A 19,604-nucleotide genomic window follows, 5' to 3' on the forward strand; every position below is an offset into this window, starting at 1 on the left:
GGCAAAATGACAAAAAAAATGTTTCACAAAACAGATGAAATAAAAATACACAAAATGAGCCAAAAACAAACAAAAAGGATATTTCTTCTAATCCATCACCATTAGAAAGAGGCTGTTTGTTATGAAGCAATATGAAACATCTGCTACACACACACACACAAAGTGTTTGTGGTTCTGCACCAATCAAACACCTCCGTCCGGTCGAGCAGCAAGAGATGCTCTAACATCCCTACAGGGAGCATCGCCATGGCAACCAGGCCATCAGGCAGCACACACAGAGACATACACAGAAACACACACTGCATCGTCACACTACAAACCAGTCTAAATCTAGTTTTATATCAATCTAAATCTAAACTCTACTCTAATAATAATCCAGTGTGAGATCACTTCAGTGAGTCTTATATTATCAGAGCTATTATTAAGCCAGTGTAAAAGTGGCTGTAAAGGGTTAAAATGCTCCTTCAGCAGACACTGATTAGATGTAATTAACGCTCCACCTGCTTCACCCACGCAGCAATTACAGGTTCTCCTCCAGCTGACAATCATTTAGCTCCTCAGATCATTCTAAGAATAACTTCATCATTTACACAAAGTTCTTCCTAAAGAGTTCAACCAACATCTCTTCATGTTTCCATATTGTAGTTAGGGCTGGGCGATATGGCCTTTTATAAATACCGCGATATTTTTAGGCCATGTCACGATACACGATATATATCTCGATATTTTGCATTACCCTTGAATTAACACTTTGATGCACAAAATCACACCAGTATGATGATTCTATATGTCTACATTAAAACATTCTTGATCATACTGCATTAATATATGCCAATTTTAAACTTTCATGCAAAAAAGGGGATATCACAACTAAGTCAAAGTTGACATAACTGTATTTATTAAACAGTGAGTGGCTCAAACATAAAATTGTCAACAGAAAGTGCACGTTCTGTGCAAAATTGTCACAGAGACATTTCAAAACAAGACATTAGTGCAGGATGCAACTCACATGGCATTTCAAAACACAAAATTAAAGTGGACTTTTTGTACATAATGCCACTACAATATTTTAAAACAAATAGTGCCCTTTTGTGCATGTTGTCATTAAGATGACATTTCAAAAAAAAAAAAAAAAGTAAGCGAGTTTAACGGTATGGTCATTTTCAACACCGCACAGACTACAAGCTGCGATATATCGAGTATATTCGATATATCGTCCAGCTCTAATTGTAGTAGTTATAACGTTAGCCTAACGCGTGAACACTGGCTGTGTATAGCTGTAGAAGAAGAAATACATTAAACACCTGGGTTAGTGATACATGCTTTATCTAATTAAGATGCTACTTAGTTTTGTTTACCGCAGTATTAATACAAATAGTATAGAAAATAAATTATTTAAAGTAAACACAGTATGATTACACCATACTGTAATCATACTGTTCAAAACATTATTTCATTTTTATCCAAAGTATGAAGTTTAACTTTTTAAAAGTTAGTCTGACATTTATAACACAGACACTGTCTCTAAAACTCTCACGCCCACAGCACACCTCACTGCTGTCACGTGTTCACACACACACACGCGACCTTTGACCTCTGGTACGTTTCATCAGAGCTCACGTAAACGTTTGTAAACATTTTAATGGATTTCATCGACTGGGAGTCGCTTTTATTCAGTCGATGTGAAAACGTGGGACGATGGAGCGACAGGAGCAAGGTCACATTGTGTGTGTGTGTGAGAGAGAGAGAGAGTGTGTGTGTGTGTGTGAGAAAGAGTGTGAGAGAGAGAGAGTGTGTGTGTGAGAGAGTGTGAGAGAGAGAGAGAGTGTGTGTGTGAGAGAGTGTGAGAGAGAGAGTGTGTGAGAGAGAGAGTGTGTGTGTGAGAGAGTGTGAGAGAGAGAGAGTGTGTGAGAGAGAGAGTGTGTGAGAGAGAGTGTGTGAGAGAGAGAGAGTGTGTGTGTGAGAGAGTGTGAGAGAGAGAGTGTGTGAGAGAGAGAGTGTGTGTGTGAGAGAGTGTGAGAGAGAGAGAGTGTGTGAGAGAGAGAGTGTGTGAGAGAGAGAGTGTGAGAGAGAGTGTGTGTGTGTCACTGTGACTTTAAAGGCAGAGATTCTAACACAAACTGACACAAAGCTACACACTACACAAGGACACACAATATCCTTAGTTACAGACGTATAAAGAATAGATCTGTTCCTTCCTTTATCATAGACGTATAAAGAATAGATATGACCACGTCCAGCTGCTCCAACACAAACCTCAAACTCTCCAAGTTTCACTTTATTAGAAATAAAATCAGACGTTTCTACAGAAGTCCATTTAAAAATCTGTTCATTTCATAAACTTAGAGGAAAAATTCAATTTGTACTGAAATATATAGAATTAAGAATAGATTAAGATCAGCTCTGTGTGCAGGTCATTTTCTACTCTAACGTCTCTGAGTCACGTCTGTTTGAACCTCACGTTGGTATTTTTAGATTTAGTGTGTCTCCAGGTTTGTGTGTGTGTGTGTGTGTTCATACGTCAGATGATAAACACAAAGTTAGAGATGGTTTACATAGTTTCTGTGTTAGACTGGTTAAGGACTGTTTTGGTCTTTTGATTTAAACCATAAAGACGTGTGCACAGGTTAAATGTGCTGAACCTGTGATGAAATGTGAAACGATAAGTTTTATTGACAAATCAAAGACAGAAAGTTAATCAATAAATGTGAGTTTCACCTCAAAGGCAGAAAATGATAAATTAGCTGTTGATGAAACAGAAAGTGGGTTAAAAAAATCCTCCAATGCTCTAAAATTAAATCCTCCTCCTCAGAGCTCAGGCTTTATTTCCCTCACAGCCTGTGGTGGATGCTGGCTGCTGATTGGCTGAGGGCTCAGCGCCGGTTTTCTGTGGGCAGCAGTGATTTTGAAATGAGAGCGAGCAGTGGTTGATCTTCTCTCCTTTTCTTCACATGAGGTAACAGCATTAAAACACAGCTTTGATGGAAACACTTTTACTCTTTTAGAAGAAGGACAATGCTCCAAAACAGAGCTGGATTTCAGCAAAAGTGCACATTTATACAGAATTAATGTCATTTAAGGGTTTTTAAATGCTTTTATCACCACTGCTAGCTGTGTTAGCATCACACTTACTGAACAGTTAGAATTTAATTAAATCTATAGAAAACAAATGTCCTCAGATGAAAAGGAATAAAAAGCTTAAAAGAATAAATTAAACCAAAATACAACACGCAAAAAATATGAGATTTAAATAAATAATAAAATAATCAGTCTATGATGAGATCAGAGCTTCTGTTTTTAGAGTTTTTCTGCTTCCATTAACAATTACTTATGATCAAATAATCAATTAAAAAACACGACTGATGTTCAAGCATACATTATAACTATTTTATTTTTATAATGTATTTAAATATTTAACATTTAACAGAGGGCTGTAGTAATAAAATTAAATTAATAAATAGCTGGTTCTTAGCTCTAAATTTGAGCAAAAATAAATGAAATTACTATTACATAATCAATAATTATCAGATCAAGCTAACCAAACATATGGGACTGATGGCTACGTGCTAAGCTAACAAAATATATGGGACTGGTTGCTACATGCTATAGGACTGGTGGCTACGTGCTAAGCTAACAAAATATATGGGACTGGTTGCTACATGCTAAGCTAACCAAACATGTGGGACTGGTTGCTACGTGCTAAGCTAACCAAACATGTGGGACTGGTGGCTACGTCCTAAGCTAACCAAACACGAAGGACTGGTTGCTACATGCTAAGCTAACCAAACACGAAGGACTGGTTGCTACATGCTAAGCTAATCAAACATGAAGGACTGGTTGCTACATGCTAAGCTAACCAAACATAAAGGACTGGTTGCTACATGCTAAGCTAATCAAACATGAAGGACTGGTTGCTACATGCTAAGCTAACCAAGCATGAAGGACTGGTTGCTACATGCTAAGCTAATCAAACATGAGGGACTGGTCGCTACATGCTAAGCTAACCAAACATTTGGGACTGGTAGCTACGTGCTAAGCTAATCAAACATGTAGGACTGGTTGCTACATGCTAAGCTAACCAAACATAAAGGACTGGTGGCTACATGCTAAGCTAATCAAACATGAAGGACTGGTTGCTACATGCTAAGCTAACCAAGCATGAAGGACTGGTTGCTACATGCTAAGCTAACCAAGCATGAGGGACTGGTTGCTACATGCTAAGCTAACAAAACATGTGTAGTGGTCTCTGTATGGAGTAATTTTCTCCCAAAATAAGTAGAACATTTATTGTCTGTAACACGTGAAACTCAAAGATTCATCTTCTAGTTCCTTCCTTTGTGAGGAAGTCTGACTTCCTTACAATGTCCAAAAACATGCATGTTTGTTTGACTAAAGTCTGTTAAAAAAATAAAACAATTAGTATAGAGTGATGATTCTTGTTTCTGGGTTATGATGGATTCACCTTGTTTAACGTTAGCATTAGCATCAGTCCTAGCTGCAGTTCATAGAGCAGATGATCCTCTCGCTGTGTTTCTGCTTGATTGGTTCAAAGCTGCAGGAAGTGAAGTGAAGGAGGTCACTGATTATTTCTGACACATCGCACTCACAAACAAACGCCTTTTACAACCATTTATATTCAAATAAAACCACAAAATCAGTGTGGAGCAGAAATACTCAGCGGTAAAACAAGTAGGAACAGAACTACCAACTAATACTAAGGGTCAGATAATAATAATAATAATATGAATAACAATAACAATAATTGTTGCTGCTGGAGGTCAAACTCAAATGTAAACTCAGTGCGTCTCTGGTATCCGGGCAGACCAACACACACACTCTTTCTGTCATCAGTTTGAAAAACACATTCAAGATTTTCAAAAGATTCCTTTGAATTCACTACACAAACCAACCTTAAACGTTAGCGCATGCTGATGCTTCACATATCCATGCAGCACAAAGTAGAAAAAAACACAAATAAACACATGAACCATTAAAATACAGCCTATACTAATCAGTCACACAGAGACACACACTGAATAAACAGTATAAATGAATAAATAAATAATTAAATCCTGTATAGGAGCAGAACCAACAGCGCCCCCTGTTGGTCATCTCCAGACCGCGGTAGAGTGGGTCGTTCATCCGTCTGTTTCTCACAAACAGATCTGTTTAACATTTGGTGTTTCTGTCACACTGACAGCCGAGAGCACATTTACTGATGAATAAAATCAAGTCAGGCCTAACACCTACAATCAGGGCTTTTATTCTGACAGTCTGTGCAGCGTTCATTTCATATTCCAAACAAACATGTTGTGTATCTTTAAGGTGAGTGAGAAGAAACAAGAAGAACAATCTTTGTGTTCCACGTGTTACAAACGATAAATGTTCTTCTTGTTCTGAGAGAAACTAACTCTATACAGAGACCACAACACATGATGGTTAGCTTAGCACGTAGCCACCATTCCCACATGTTTGGTTAGCTTAGCACATAGCCACCGCTTCCATATGTTTGTGTTAGCTTAGCACATAGTGATCAGTCATACAATTTGGGTTAGCTTAACATGTAGCCACCAGTTCCACGTGTTTGGGTTAGCTTATGTCTAAGTGGTGCTGCACGCGTGGGGTCAAAGGATGAAGGGGCGGAGCTATGGTATTAGATCCACTTAAAGGTTCAAATTGTCCCTTAAAGCTCTTTTTGTATTTTTGTTGTACATTTTTTCCACTAAATTGAGTGAGTTTGTTGTGATTTTGTAGCTTTTTAGTATTTTATTTCTCTATTTTTGTGTCATATTCTGTACATGAAGTGATAATGTTTTCACAGCTTCACTAAACTTAAATATTGTTGATAGTTTAAATCTCGTTTAATAGATGTGATCATTTGAAGGATTCCTGGTCTCACTCCTGGATGTTGGACTGAATGATTTATTTACCGCGGCACAGAAGCCGCCATCATGACACTGTCTGCTTCTCAGCATCGACCCTGCAGTTATAAATAAACTACTGGAGGAGGATGAAGAGCCGGTCCACCTCCAAAGATCTGCACTGATAATTCACTTACATCATAATACTCCAGTAAAAAAGGCCTCCTTGAGCCCAGAGCGGGGGTCCATACGACCCCGCTAGCATTTCATCTCCAATCAGCTGTGAACCAGTCCACACACTGGGAGGTTCACTGCTGTCCTGATCCAACTGGTGTCTGTGTTAACTTATGACCATACAGTATAGTGAGAACAACCAGCTAACGCTCACTCAGTCACTGGTTAGACACTAATGTCTGGATTATTAAAAGAACTTTTAAAACACATCCATATAAAATCTGTTGTGATTTAATCACATCAGTTATTTCATTGTATCAATACAATCGATTGATTACCTTTAAAACCTATTTTAGATCAATATGTGTCATCAGGAAGGACCACTTTAATAAGAAAAAAAATGAAATTGTGTTCAGAACCAAAGAATGTTTGACCAGAGCCAGAGAGACGAGCTCTGATGTAAATTTTCTGTGTTCAAAACAGGGGACGGGACTCGGATAAGCAACCTGCTTCTCTCGTCTCCTTTTTCGGCATGTACCAAAAAAAAAAAAAAAAAAAAAAAAAGAGAAAAAGAAAACTGTGAATGCAACCATGTCGGAAATAAACTGAATAAATAAAATAAAATATCTATATGTACCGTATGTGTATATCTATACTTCTATATATATTCATGTATCTATATACCTATATATGTATTTATGCATGTATGTATATATCTATCTATGTATGTATATGTCTACTGTATATCCACATATCTCTAAATGTATCTGTATATATACATATCTATAAATCTATCTATATATATACAGTATATATTAAGGCTGAACGATTAATTGCATTAGCGATATTATCACAATATCATAAAACACAATTTTCTAATCTCAATGGCTGCAATTCTTTTTTTTTAATTCTTTTTAAATGGTTATAATTCCTGTTGACGGTATTTCTAAGGTTGTGCTAATCCTCAAGCCTGTCAGTCATTAATGCTGCGTTCACTGCGACTGCGTCACAAAACGTTTGTAGATTACATACTACGTCAATGGATAGATGCGTCCCAGATGCTAAATCTTTCCTGTGCAGAGATGTGGTCCGATCCACGCATCAAGAGCGTTGGCTGTGCGAGCGGTATATTCATATTCGCACATTTGCAAGAGTTGAAAATATTGAACTCCAGCGACTGGTTTGCATAACGAAAACTGTGTGTGACCACCTTGAGCTGTAGGACACGCCCTTTATAACCAGGACTAGGAAGGATTAGGTGTGGAGGAGAATCATCGAGGAGGTGGTGGTAGCAGGTAAAAGTTCTCTCTGTAGCACTGAGCTAGCATAGCATTAGCCGCTAATCACACCAGCTTTTTTCACTGGTAGTTTATGTTTATGACAGGAGAAAAAGGAGCACAGCTCCTCACTTCAGAAGACAGTGAAACTCACCCAGTTGGGTGTGTCCCTGGTGGGCGGGGCTTAGTTTCAAATGCGCATATGAAGCCAATGGGGACATTTTTGTAGCAGTCGTAGCGTAGGTTTCCTCTCACATCGACTACTACTGTGTCTCAGCTGCCGGCAACGTTTATTTGGAATAGTGACTTATGATCATATATTATCTTACAGCTAAAATGTTATGAGTTATGTTAAAACAGGGATAAATCAATATTTAGCCTTGTTGTCACGAGTCATGCTCAATAATTCTACTTCTGCACAATTTTTCATTGTTAAGTTATGTTTGATATGCTTGATTTGAATATTTGTATTGTTTAGATAATGGGTTTAGTGTTTTGTTAATAAAAAAGTTATTTATAATGTGTTTTTATAGTGTTTTATTTAGAACTATTTATTTTGTATTTTTCATTTATTTTGTGTGCCATATTGTTCAAAAATAAACAGATTTTTGTGTTTTTCCATTGATTTAAAGAAAAGTAAGGTATTGATAAATCCTGAACGATACCCATCCCTACTGGTGAAGAGCTAAAACCACAGATTTGTTTGCTTTATTGTTGTAATATGTGCTTTAAAATGTACATTTTATATTTATCTAAAGTTTAAATAAATCTCAAAATTGTTTATTATGAAACAGATTGATTTATTGCTTGAGATCATTAAAAATACAAGACAAGAGGCCATTGACAAAATAATTGCATATTAAATTGCAATCGCAATATTGTGGAAAAAAATCGCGATTAGATTATTTTCCCAAATCGTTCAGCCCTAGTATCAGGGTGCAAACTACGGGGGAGCCAGGGGTCTCAGCCCCCTTAATGAGACATGAGCTCCCCTGGAAACATGATTTGTGAAATTTTGGGGGGTCACTTAAATATTGTCAAACTGCTATTTTTCCCATGCATTTCCTTTATCTTATTATTATTATTTGCATTATCATAATCATGGATTATGTGTAGAATTAGGCTATTTTTAATGTATAATTTGCGCATCACTATTTAATTTTTTTTAATTTCGTGTGTATAACTTACATAACTTGGCCAATAAAGTCGATTCTATTCTATGAAGAAACTGGTCTACATGCAGTTCTTGTCCTCGCCATTGAAGCATGGGGGCGCTATGTCTCAAACGTCACTTTAAGTCAGACATCAGAAATGAAAAAAGAAAAACCACACTGGACCATCTGAGCGTGAGCAGTCTGTGATTGACAGCCTTAAAAGGTGAATGCTGGAATCAGACCTTGTCCACATGTTAAAAGCCCTGAATAAGCACTTCTGACCAAGTACGGACACTTGCTAAAAAACTTGGTGAGTCAGCAAGAGAGGCAGTGGATGAGTTCTGTGACTGGAAGTTACAAAATAAACCAACAGGAAAAACCTTGGAAAAGCTTTGTACAGCAAGCAGAACATATCTCCACCTCATCAGGTAGTCAGAGGAGGTTTTCTGCCGTCAATGACACTGACAACAGCCTCTCATTGTTGCTTTTTGTGGCTCTTAACGGACCCCCATTAGAGAGATTTGACCCAACATCCTGGTTTAAATCAGGTCATTGCCTGTCCACATCATGGGGACCCACAGTAAAGCTGATCCCAAGCCCGTCAGCGCTAATCTGTACACCTATAAACTGTATTATTATTGTTAGCACTGTGTTGTGGGTTATTGCATTAAATGCTGCTATTTTTATCACGATTGCGGACATTATTACATTAGTGGGCGTTACACAGTGTGTTTAGTCATTGATTGGTTCATGTTATAGTATTTCAGAGGTTATTTTGCGCAGCTTGATGTGGATTTGATCCCTTGTTGTGGTTTAGATTTAGATTTGATGAAGTTTTGATGCGTGTGTGGAGGTTGGATGTGATAGGTGCTCACATGTGGAGGTTGGATGTGATAGGTGCTCACATGTGGAGGTTGGATGTGATAGGTGCTCACATGTGGAAGTTGGATGTGATAGGTGCTCACATGTGGAGGTTGGATGTGATAGGTGCTCACATGTGGAGGTTGGATGTGATAGGTGCTCACATGTGGAGGTTGGATGTGATAGGTGCTCACATGTGGAGGTTGGATGTGATAGGTGCTCACATGTGGAGGTTGGATGTGATAGGTGCTCACATGTGGAGGTTGGATGTGATAGGTGCTCACATGTGGAGGTTGGATGTGATAGGTGCTCACATGTAGAGGTTGGATGTGATAGGTGCTCACATGTGGAGGTTGGATGTGATAGGTGCTCACATGTGGAGGTTGGATGTGATAGGTGCTCACATGTGGAGGTTGGATGTGATAGGTGCTCACATGTGGAGGTTGGATGTGATAGGTGCTCACATGTGGAGGTTGGATATGATAGGTGCTCACATGTGGAGGTTGGATGTGATAGGTGCTCACATGTGGAGGTTGGATGTGATAGGTGCTCACATGTGCTGACACAAGACAAGCTTGTAATAATGGATGTGTTTAACAAAGCTTCATTTATGCTTGGCGGGTGCAGAACGTTGCAAGGTGCACGCACCAAACATGATGTCATCGCACACCCCTCTGAGGCACGCGTGACGTGAAACCCCCCCCGCCCAAGACACGGTATAGTTCGCACACAGTCTAGTATAAATACGTACTCTATGTATACCAATGTAACTATCTAGCTATCTGTACATATACCTATCTATGTAAATATATGTCTATGTATGTACAGTGTGTGTGTGGGGGGGGGGTGTTGTTTGGGGTCAGTCGTGTTTAGGAGGTGTCTTTGTTTCAGTTTGTTCAAGTGTAAAAAACGGGGGCAGGGGGCCCTGAACGCATCATCGTCAACACGTTCACTGTAACATGTTGTGATTGGATGGTTGGATGGATGGTTGGATGGATGGATGGATGGATGGATGGACCTGTGAGAGAGACTGGTGGAGTTAGAATGTATGAGTCAGCTTATTGATCACACATATTAATCAGTGATCACTCACTACATCCTGATGTTTTCACACACACACAGTCCAGTGTCCACAGATTATTGACACACTTTTATCTCCACCTGCTAAACAACGCTGTTTGTATAAGACCTGCTGACTCATGGTTCACACACTACACAAAAACAGAAAACACACATGCCACACAAACTCACTTTCTCTCAAATGTTCTCATCTATTACACAGAAGCTGCAGAAACATGATGTCATAATTATAGATAAAGTGTGTGGTGTTCATTATTGTGATTGTGTAGATGAACCTGTGTGTTTGTGTCACTCTGTGTGTGTTGCTGTGTTTGTGTATCATTCTGTGTGTGTGTGTGTGTGTGTGTATCGTTCTGTGTGTGTGTGTATCATTCTGTGTGTGTGTGTATCATTCTGTGTGTGTGTATCGTTCTGTGTGTGTGTATCATTGTGTGTGTATGTATCGTTCTGTGTGTGTGTATCATTTTGTGTGTGTGTGTATCATTGTGTGTGTGTGTATATCATTCTGTGTGTGTGTGTGTATCATTGTGTGTGTGTGTGTGTATCGTTCTGTGTGTGTGTGTATCATTGTGTGTGTGTGTGTATCATTCTGTGTGTGTGTATCATTGTGTGTGTGTGTGTATCATTGTGTGTGTGTATATCATTGTGTGTGTGTATCATTCTGTGTGTGTGTATCGTTCTGTGTGTGTGTATAATTCTGTGTGTGTGTATCATTGTGTGTGTGTGTATCATTGTGTGTGTATCATTCTGTGTGTGTGTGTATCATTGTGTGTGTATCATTCTGTGTGTGTGTGTGTGTATCGTTCTGTGTGTGTGTGTATCATTGTGTGTGTGTGTATCATTGTGTGTGTGTCACTGTGCTTAGTTAAATGCTAACGTGGTTTATGGATTATTATTTATTACTTAGTGTTGGGAATCTTACTTTAAAAAAGTAATTAGTTATAATTAATCACTACTTGTTCAAAAAAGTAACTGCGTTAGTAACTAAATTACTCTATAATAAAAGTAACTCATTAACAAGGAAAATAACTATTTGCGTTACTATTAAAAAATAAATAAATAGTTGCTCTATGTCAAATAATTCATATTTTTTAGATGTGTGTCGTCGTGAGGTGTTTCATTAAATTATAGTTGTTTACAACAGATGTGGACAAAGTCTTCACTCCTGGATATAATGAACACTTCACATGTACGTTCTTGTCTTTGACCATAATTAATATAAAGTAGTGTTTGTATCATCTCTGCTGGTTCATCAAATCTGCTGTGTGTGTGTGTGTGTGTGTGTGTGTGTGTGTGTGTGTGTGTGTGTGTGTGTGTGTGTCGCATGTGCTGGCACGTCGCCTTAGCCAATCCTAATCTCTCACCTTGTTTTTAACCCACCTCCTCACAACAGCTGAGTCAGAAGCCGGGGATACTTTTGGATAACAGTTTGTCCAATCAATACATGTAACGCACCACATTGAACGTTCAGTAACGAGAACGGCGTTGTAACGGCGTAAAAAGTAATTAGTTAAATTACCCCGTTACTGAAAAACAAACGCCGATACCTAACGCTGTTATTCCAAACACTACTTATCAGTGATCACCTGGAGAGCAGGTGGTACCTGTGGGTGTATCAGCTCAACTGGTGATCATTATATCTGATGATTCATCTCAATACTAGAACACACGACATTTGTTTATCTGTCCTTAGAATCAGTCACAATGTCTATGACACAGTCACCAACCAGTCTAACTGTAACACCTGCATCATGTTCTATGTTTAAAAGATACAGGAGGAGTTAAATCACCTGTAAAAAAAAAAACATTCTGCATCTTTTATTATTGTGCCTGACTTTGTAAAGTTTTTGCATGTTTTTTACAAACTAAATGAAGTAGTTTTATCATTATACAAACATTTCAGACAAACCTAAACAACATTAAAGCATCACTAAGCCTCAGATCACAGACATAAAAACTGAATTCTTGTTCTGAAAATGAAAAATAAATCGATTACAAACTATTTCTTACTGAAAAGCAGGAGATTAAATTGTCTAGAAATGCTCACAAATAAACAATTATGTCCAATTCTGCACATAACTACGTTCATAATCTGGCGGTACATGTTATGGTTGGACTAGTGATCATGTTATCCTGTGACTGAAGCTTTATCTGAGGTCATACCTGTCAAATATCCTGTTTTGGAAAACTCCTGTATTTTACCCTCTTTCCCACTATCGTCCCGTATTAGGATTTCTCTGTAAATATCCCATATTTTAATGTAATAATAGTAATTAAAAGACGACTTACTAAACTGAACCTGAAATGGCCTGAGTGGCAGTTCTCGTGAGATTAGTGCCGACAGCAGCAATAAACCCGGTGTCACGTACTGAGTTTACCTCCATACTGAGATTATAATCCTAACTCTAACATAATCCAATTAACAAATAAAACACGTGTCTGTTCACTTTGAAAACAAAAAGAAATCATTTTTTTTTAGCAAAAATTCATTTTTAAATAGTGCACGTGTATATATGTGCATATACAATCTCAGAACAGAGATGATGAAGACGTTCTGGTGAACAGAGTTTATCTTCATAAAGACCATCAGGATGTGACACAGTTACACGTTCTGTTAGATTAATAACTGATATTTTAACGTCTACCACAGCAGAAGGAACCACGTACGTCACCATGAAAAATCATCCAATCACAAGCTCCACAAATATACACTGTTTATAAAGTGTTAAATAATGTCAAGTCTGTAATAATATTTAATAAAATAAAATGTTAATGTCTAACTTAAAGACAAGCAACATGAAGTTAACAGTAAATATTAAATGTGTTGACTTGTATATAAACTGTAAATATATTAAATAAACATGTGCTTCATATACACATTTATGTTTTAATTTAGACTGTTTTATAATTTAGGAATTAGGGCTGGGCGATATATCGAGATTCAAGCGTTATATATATATATATATTATAGCTTATTTTGCATCAAAACACTAGTTTTAGGAGTCACTGCTTTTACTTCTCAGAACAACATGAAAAGCTCAGTTAAATGATTAATGAGTGTGTTTTAACTCAGACCTTCCCCAACCCATACACTACAGAACTCACTCACACGTGCTGTCCCTTACAGGTGGAAAAGCCAAAAGTGTCACATATTGATCATCTGTTTGTTGTGTAGCATTTTGGATCAGCAAATTTGATCCACATTTGTCTTTCTGGTCAGACTTTATTTGAAATAAAATGATCTTAATTATATCGTATATCTATGGCAAGCTGTTCAGGAAATTAAATACATATACATACAGTATATATATATATATATATGAAAAATCCGGACGCCATCTCTGTAGTCATTTATACTGTTTTAGACAGAAGAGGTAAAAACAGACACTGTATCAGCTCCAGCTCAAACTCATGTTCTCACACCTTCTGTGTGGAACAATTCTGAGTAAATGAGCTAAAGCTGTAGACAGAGGCTGTTAGGGGGCTTTCTAGAGAAGTGCTGCACCTCGTTTCATCTCCCACCCCCTCCCCACGTCCTGGACCAGGTCTCCTCACACAATAGGACTGTTTAGGATTTATTTCAGCAGTTTTCAGTCTGTGGATGTTTTAGCTCGTATAAAGCTGCTCACGTTTATGTTTCGTTTCGCAGTGTTACGTCTACATAGTATCAGATAATCTGGTGACTGACTATAGACTGTGAGGAACAATAGATGTGAGAACTTCTACCATTTGACACTTTTGCAAAAATAATTACAGCTTTTTGAGGGCAGTAAAATGTTTATTTTGCACGTTATAAAATCTTTTAAACGAAACGTCGACACACAAATTACACCTCTATCAGTGTGAGATGGAAAACATGATACAAGATCATTTTATCTTTCATGAATAAACATTAAGTCTTTCATTTATATATATATATAAATACACTTTCATATATATATTTAATTTCCTGAATGATTTGCCATATATATCACCATTATGAGGAAACAAAAAATAAATAAATGAATTATATATATATATCTGCTTGTAGCAGAGCCTGAAAATTTCATTTCAAACATCTAGTTTATAAAATCATCTGAAGCGTATATAAAATGTAAAGTTAGTGACAGTAGTAGACTATGAACTATTTTTTATGTATTTCAGGAAGTTTTAAAGGAGTAAAACTGAACTCAAATGTAATAATGAAACTTCTATGATCACCAGATGAGCCGTAACACCACAAATGTCAGCTTTTCCCTGACTCAGCTAATACTGACTCAGGTGTGATGTCTAAATCACGACTCAGCAAAAACACACAGGTATGTAGGTGAAATTCCCATGTCAGCAGCTGTTAGTGACACCCAGTGTCTTGCTCAGAGGCACTAAAAGCACTTTTAATGTAGGGACAGTGGTTGATGTCCAGTGTTGTGATTGGAGGAGATTAAACAGGAAGTAAAACCCAAACCAGACTAAAGCAAACAGCAGCAGATGGCTGGGGGTCAGATTTCACTCCTAAACTGTGTAATCTGAGCAGGACTCCCTGCTGGGATTAATCAGATTATCCCTCAGTGGGACCGGTTCAACCACCAACACACACCAGCATAAACTGGGAATGACAACTTCCTCTTTCACTTCCTGTCAGTAGGAGGAAGTCCTTCCTGGTTGGTTAGAACATCTGACTGCAGTTCTGAACTAAAGCGATAACACATCAGCCCCTCCTCTTCTCAGCATATAACACAACCCTCTACACGTGTGTGAAGTCACTGATGCTGTTTATAAATAAAAACAATGACATCACAGAGAGGCGGAGTCTAATCATCAGAACACTCACCATGTAACTGTTCACAAACTAAAGTCAAATCATCTCATAAAACACCAGGTGTGACGTTAGCTATTGATTAATGCTGACTCAGCACTATTATCCACCGTAACTCTACTTTAAAACACTACCACACACACACACACACACACACACACACACACACACACACAGACTGTGCACAGTAACACACACACACTGTGCACAGTAACACACACACACTGTGCACAGTAACACACACACACACACACACACACACAGTGCACAGTAACACACACACATACACACAGTGCACAGTAACACACACACACTGTGCACAGTAACACACTGCGCACAGTAACACACACACACTGCGCACAGTAACACACACAGTGCACAGTAACACACACACACACAGTGCACAGTAACACACACACACAGTGCACAGTAACACACGCACACACACACAGTGTACAGTAACACACACACTGTGCACAGTAACACACGCACACACAGTAACACACACAGTGCACAGTAACACACACACAGTGCACAATAACACACACACACACACACACACAGTGCACAGTAACACACACACACACACACACACACACACACACACACACACACACACACACACACACACAGTGCACAGTAACACACGCACACTGTGCACAGTAACACACGCACACACAGTAACACACACACACACTGTGCACAGTAACACACGCACACACAGTAACACACACACACAGTGCACAGTAACACACACACAGTGCACAGTAACACACACACACTGTGCACAGTAACACACACACACTGTGCACAGTAACACACGCACACACAGTAACACACACACACAGTGCACAGTAACACACGCACACACAGTGCACAGTAACACACGCACACACAGTAACACACACACACAGTGTACAGTAACACACACACAGTGCACAGTAACACACACACAGTGTACAGTAACACACACACAGTGCACAGTAACACACACACAGTGCACAGTAACACACACACAGTGCACAGTAACACACACACAGTGTACAGTAACACACACACAGTGCACAGTAACACACACACAGTGCACAGTAACACACACACAGTGTACAGTAACACACACACAGTGCACAGTAACACACACACAGTGCACAGTAACACACACACAGTGCACAGTAACACACTCACTCAAAGTCAGCAGAGGCCATGGTCACACGCACGCGCACGCACGGGCCTCACCCCTCTCGTGCACAGATTAGAGCACATCTCCGGGAGCAGGCCCGTGCTGCTGCTTCTGCTGCACGCGCACGGAGGCCAAAGTGCTTCCAGCTGTCCGCAGTGACGCACGAGACGGACAAAGTGTGCACGCGGCGTGCACGGACACAGACACAGGACCAGGACTCAGAGCAGGACTAGGAAGAGGGGTAGATGGAGATGGAGGGACCCGGTGGGACTCACCAGTCGGTGTCGGAGGCCTCGTCAATGACGTCATGGTAGGCAGTGAGCAGCACGAGCCGGTTCTTCATCAGGTTCACAGCCATGGTGGAGCATCAACGGAACCGGACTGAGAGCACCAGGGCCCGGAGGGAGAGGAGGAGGATGATGATGAGGAGGAGGAGGAGGAGGAGGAGGAGGAGGGTCCACCAGCAGACAAAGAGCAGGACAAGGTGTCTGCTGGGCCCTAACGCCGAACTGTAAAACTCAGAAAATAACCTCCATTCAATGCTGTTTTGGATATATATCATTTTCAATGGTGTTTTATTCCTGATTACTAATTAATATATTTTCTTCATATTTTTATTAATGTAATTATTGGCTTGTTCATTAATTTGTTTAAGTGTGTAAATATTTCTATTATTTTACAGTTATATTAAATTAAATTCAACTTTATTTGTGTAGAAAGAAAGAAAGAAAGAAAAAACCCAACAAGATCCACATGAACAAGTATTTAGTGACAGTGAGAAGACACAATTCCCTTTGAACAGGAATAAATCTCTGTTAGAACCAGGTTCAGAGGTGGCAGCCATCTGCGTGGACTGGTTGTGGTTAGTAGACAGAAGGACCAACAGAACAGGATAGAGAGATAGAACATCAGAGTGTTCTAGACTAGTTGAGCCGTGAACCACAGATCAGGAAGTGACATCATCAGCTTCACCTGAAACAGAGCAGAGAGAGAAGAACGAGGAGAAGACACTGACTGCAGAAAAATATGATACATTATTATCAAGTCATCATGTGTTGGCCTTGGGCCTCACTCCCAGTGCCTAGTCAGCACTTATTATAAAGGTGATCAATCTCTTCCTGTTTATTGATAACAGTGACTCTAAGGTCTGTAAATGTGACTGTTTATAGACGAGTCCATGTCTGCTGTAGTGGTTATGTTATGATTCAGTTATATATATTCCTGTAGATTGTAAATTTAAAATGATTTCAAAACAAATAATTCTAAATCATTTAAAGGTCCTATATCATGCAAATCAATATTTTTCAGCTTTTAAACTTTTTACAATGTTAATTCTTTATCAAAAACACCCTAAAGTATTGTTGGTCTTCCTTCCTGCATCACTGCTAGCTCAGTGCTACAGAGAGAACTTTTACCTGCTACTACCACCTCCTCACTGATTCTCCTCCACGCCTAATCCTTCCTAGTCCTGGTTATAAAGGTGGTGTCTGGGTGAGATAGGTCAACGATATGGGACTTTTAAATTAATTCATTATGAAAAAACATAATTGTTTATTAGTTAGAATTATTCTCAGAATAGTTGGATTTCTACATTAATATAAAATAAAAGTGTAACTAGCTGCTGCTCGTTATTCAGAAAAACTCCTTTTTCCAGAAAAACTTGACATTCAGAAGGTTTTTTTGCTGTTTATTCTACGGCAGCAGCAGGGATGGGATGTTTCCACGGTAACCATCCTGCTATGGTGTTTGTCTCCCGGTGCTGCTGGATAGGAGCCCACATACCTCTGAGTGAAAGAAAGGCTGCAATAGGAACAAACTGGATTGTGTGGGAGCAGCTTTTGTCTCTGCGCTCACTTTACATCCGCTCAACAAACGCACACAAAGTTACACAACCATGCCCCAGCCTTTATTTATTGATCTGTGTTATTGTTACTGATCAGCTGTTCAGTACACATTCTCTCACACTCCATAACTAAATGTTATTAAAACAAACATTTAAAACTATTACACAACTTTCAAAGTTCAAACAAAAACGTTTTATGAGTATTTGCAGAATGGTTTTGTGCGTTTTATCGTCAATTAGTGTGTTTTGATCAGTGATCATACATAAAACCCTTTACACACTGGGATCTGAAGCTTTAAAACTTAAACAAGTTTGACTCTAATTCATGAGTCATTAATTAGTCCTCTTTAGTCTAATTGATTTATTGATCAATGAACCAGCGACATGTGATCACATCAGACCCTCACCTCTAATCAATAACATCATTTAAGTGTTGACATTTGTCTAAAATCAATTCCTACTGTGAAATGGAAAAAGTCATCAATCTGTTTTCTTTCTCACTAACTAATAAACATGACACGATATCACACATTTACACACTATTCATACTAACGTACTACTCATATTAACGTACTACTCATATTAACGTACTACTCATATTAACGTACTACTCATATTAACGTACTACTCATACCAATGTACTACTCATACCAACGTACTACTCATATTAACGTACTACTCATACCAATGTACTACTCATACTAACGTACTACTCATATTAACGTACTACTCATATTAACGTACTACTCATATTAACGTACTACTCATACCAATGTACTACTCATACCAACGTACTACTCATATTAACGTACTACTCATACCAATGTACTACTCATACCAACGTACTACTCATATTAACGTACTACTCATACCAACGTACTACTCATATTAACGTACTACTCATATTAACGTACTACTCATATTAACGTACTACTCATATTAACGTACTACTCATACAAACGTACTACTCATATTAACGTACTACTCATACTAACGTACTACTCATACAAACGTACTACTCATACCAACGTACTACTCATACCAACGTACTACTCATACCAACGTACTACTCATATTAACGTACTACTCATACCAACGTACTACTCATACCAACGTAATACTCATACCAACGTACTACTCATACCAACGTACTACTCATACCAACGTACTACTCATACCAACGTACTACTCATACCAATGTAATACTCATACCAACGTACTACTCATACTAACGTACTACTCATACCAACGTACTACTCATACCAACGTAATACTCATACCAACGTAATACTCATACCAACGTACTACTCATACAAACGTACTACTCATACAAACGTACTACTCATACCAACGTACTACTCATACCAACGTACTACTCA

The 19,604-nt window shown here is 38.6% G+C and overlaps 1 protein-coding gene across 5 annotated transcripts in view; it reads right to left on the reverse strand.

Moving 5' to 3' along the window:
* dbn1 (drebrin 1) overlaps positions 1–17,283 on the reverse strand; it is a 33,105-nt gene extending 15,822 nt beyond the window's left edge. For 2 of the 5 annotated variants that reach the window (XM_028467485.1, XM_028467482.1), the window contains exon 1: positions 16,658–16,861. In XM_028467485.1, coding sequence (XP_028323286.1) covers positions 16,658–16,740 — 83 coding nt within the window. In that variant the 5' untranslated portion in view covers positions 16,741–16,861. Of the gene's footprint in view, positions 1–16,657 lie in introns of all 5 variants that reach the window. The other 3 variants (XM_028467483.1, XM_028467484.1, XM_028467481.1) reach the window with 2 other exon arrangements.
* Positions 17,284–19,604: the final 2,321 nt, after the last annotated feature.

Source organism: Gouania willdenowi, chromosome 14 (genome assembly GCF_900634775.1).
Source record: "Gouania willdenowi chromosome 14, fGouWil2.1, whole genome shotgun sequence".
Taxonomy (NCBI): domain Eukaryota; kingdom Metazoa; phylum Chordata; class Actinopteri; order Blenniiformes; family Gobiesocidae; genus Gouania; species Gouania willdenowi.